A 2,650-nucleotide genomic window follows, 5' to 3' on the forward strand; every position below is an offset into this window, starting at 1 on the left:
CTCTAAAATATTTTTCACTCTCCTGTGACTAAACATCAGTCTAAGAATGCAGAGGTAAGCATATATCCAATTCTTGCACTAAGTCTCAGCTGAAAAAGGGAGGCTACTATTCCAATAGAAGGTCTGAGGACTGAAAAAAAACACATGAATAATATTTTGTTATACATTGCTTTCAGTAAAAAATTTCTAGCCATTAATCTGTTTTAGTAAGTTTTTGAGAGGCTTTTTGTACTGAATATTTTTCTTTTTTTGTCTCCTCAGATGCCCTCTTCATCACACTTCATGTAACCAATATTTCCAGTGAGGTTGAAGCCACTGCCTGTTTATTCAGGGGTTGGAAAGAAGCTCACCAAATTAATTTACACTCAGATATTTTCTTTCCCACAGTCATGGACAGACCTTCTTGGAGTACCAGGTCTAATTCTAATTCTGTCCATTAAACACACTTATTATTTTGTAGGTATTTAAATATTTGTTGAGTGAATGCTTGTGTGAATGAAAGAAGAAAGAACACATACATTAAAAACCAAGCATTATTTCTCTATATAAAAATAGAATGTCAAAACCTAGGACAAGAATCAATATAGAGGAACTTCTTCAATGCTACAAATTTCTTGATCTGGGTTAACACATCGATCCTCAGAAGAGGTGGTTCACAGTTATTATCCCCCATCTGAATGGAGATAAATTCAGACTCAGTGAGGGCTTCTGAGGGACCACATCTCCAACCCCCAAGCCCCTCCATTTCATTTCAATGCCTTTTGCAATAATGGAATACTAAGATTATCTTACTAAGGTATTCTGCTCCAATTATTATCCATTGTAGTGTATAGTCTATTTGCTAGATTGAATTGGTTCCTTTATAGTATTTAGTTTTTATCAATAGCTGTTTTGTATTTGTTCAGTCAGAAGTACTTTTCTAGGAAATATTTAATTGTATCTTTTATTGTATTTTCATTGTGTAATAAGGACTTATAAATGTTAATGGACCTCAGGGATTTGCCTTGGAAAGTAAAAACTGAAGAAAAGCACAAAAGCATTTCGTGTTGTTCAAGGTTTGTACAAAAATGTCTTAACTGCCATGTACATGGAATCATAAAACGGGAAGATATGTTACCATTATCTAATCTAACTTCCTCTTTTATATGTGCATAAGGAAATATACTGAAGCTCAGATATAACATGTGGGACTCTTGCTAAAACTAAGGTGTCCTCATACAATTTAGTGCTCTGTCTCTTTCCCTAGTTCACTCAAGATCGACTTCAAATCAAGGAAAACAGCTGGGCATGCACTTCCATTAAGTAGGGCAATGTTCACTAGTGATCCTAAATTGTGCAATATCTAGAAGAGTGAACACATTTTTCTTCCCTATTTCCACAGGATATGGTCCTTTCCGCCAGGGTAATCTGCTTGCTTCCATCATGCCATCCATCAACCAGAGCATTTTCCAACCTGAAGTCTTCTTTCTTACTGGCATCCCTGATTTTGAAACTTACCATGCCTGGATCTCCATCCCATTCTGTTGTCTCTATGCCATTGCCATTTCTGGAAATGGCATGATCTTGTTTGTCATCATCACTGAATCGAGCCTCCATGAACCCATGTACTATTTCCTCTCCATGCTATCCTTCACAGACCTAGGGCTGTGCTTTTCCACACTGGTCACCATGCTGGGTATTTTCTGGTTTAATGCTCAAGAAATCAGCTTTGATGCCTGCATTGGCCAAATGTTCTTTATCCACTGTTTCACATTCATGGAGTCCTCAGTACTCCTGGCAATGGCATTTGACCGCTTCATTGCCATCTGTAACCCACTAAGATATGCAATGATCTTAACCAATTCAAGGATCATCAAAGTGGGCTTGGCAATTGTTATTAGAGGGACAATAGCTCTAGTGCCTTTACTTGTGCTCCTTAGGCGTCTGTCCTTCTGCCATAGTCATGTTCTGCACCATTCATATTGTTTCCACCCTGATGTGATGAAGCTTTCATGCACAGACACCAAGATCAACAGTGCATTTGGTCTGGCCATTGTCATCTCTACTGCAGGCTTGGACTCTGTCTTGATTCTCCTCTCCTATGCTCTGATCATCCATTCTGTGCTCAGCATTGCTTCCCCAGAGGAGCGGAAAAAGGCCTTTGGTACCTGTGTCTCACATGTAAGTGCTGTTTCCATATTCTACATCCCCATGATCAGCTTGTCACTGGTGCATAGATTTGGGAAGCACGCCCCTCCCTTTGTGCACACTCTCATTGCCAATGTTTATCTGCTCATCCCTCCTGTAATGAATCCCATAATCTACAGTGTGAAGACCAAGCAAATTCGCAAGGCCATCTTCAAAGTATTCCTTTCCAAGCTAATTTAGGACATTTCAGTATATCCTTCTTTGCAAAGTCTTCCATGACTCCTGTTTGATCATTCACTAGTATGAGTTACAACTACACCTTGAAAAAGCATGTTTATACATGCTTTCACTCTATTCTGATGATCTAGTAACTTAGTATTTATACAGCTATAGACTATGTATTCTTTGAAAGTATAGACTTTACCTTTTGCACATCTGGCACTTCCACAAGACTGCATCTGCCTCAGATTAGGCCCATTATCATAATATGTCAACGTGCATGGAAAAATGAAGTCACTCCTTG

At 38.7% G+C, this 2,650-nt stretch overlaps 1 protein-coding gene across 1 annotated transcript; it reads left to right on the forward strand.

Annotated features, from left to right (window-relative positions):
* Positions 1 to 1,422: 1,422 nt before the first annotated feature.
* On the forward strand, positions 1,423 to 2,367 carry LOC118912137 (olfactory receptor 51F2-like). Its single transcript, XM_036884939.2, has one exon. It carries the CDS (start codon positions 1,423 to 1,425, stop codon positions 2,365 to 2,367), a length of 945 nt encoding a protein of 314 aa, XP_036740834.2.
* The last annotated feature ends 283 nt before the right edge of the window (positions 2,368 to 2,650 follow it).

The sequence above is a fragment of the Manis pentadactyla genome, chromosome 9 (assembly GCF_030020395.1).
Source record: "Manis pentadactyla isolate mManPen7 chromosome 9, mManPen7.hap1, whole genome shotgun sequence".
Taxonomy (NCBI): Eukaryota; Metazoa; Chordata; class Mammalia; order Pholidota; family Manidae; genus Manis; species Manis pentadactyla.

What these genes read in the sequence shown, in the direction of transcription:
- LOC118912137 (XM_036884939.2), top strand. Translation starts at nt 1,423, where the DNA reads ATGCCATCCATCAACCAGAGCATTTTCCAACCTGAAGTCTTCTTTCTT.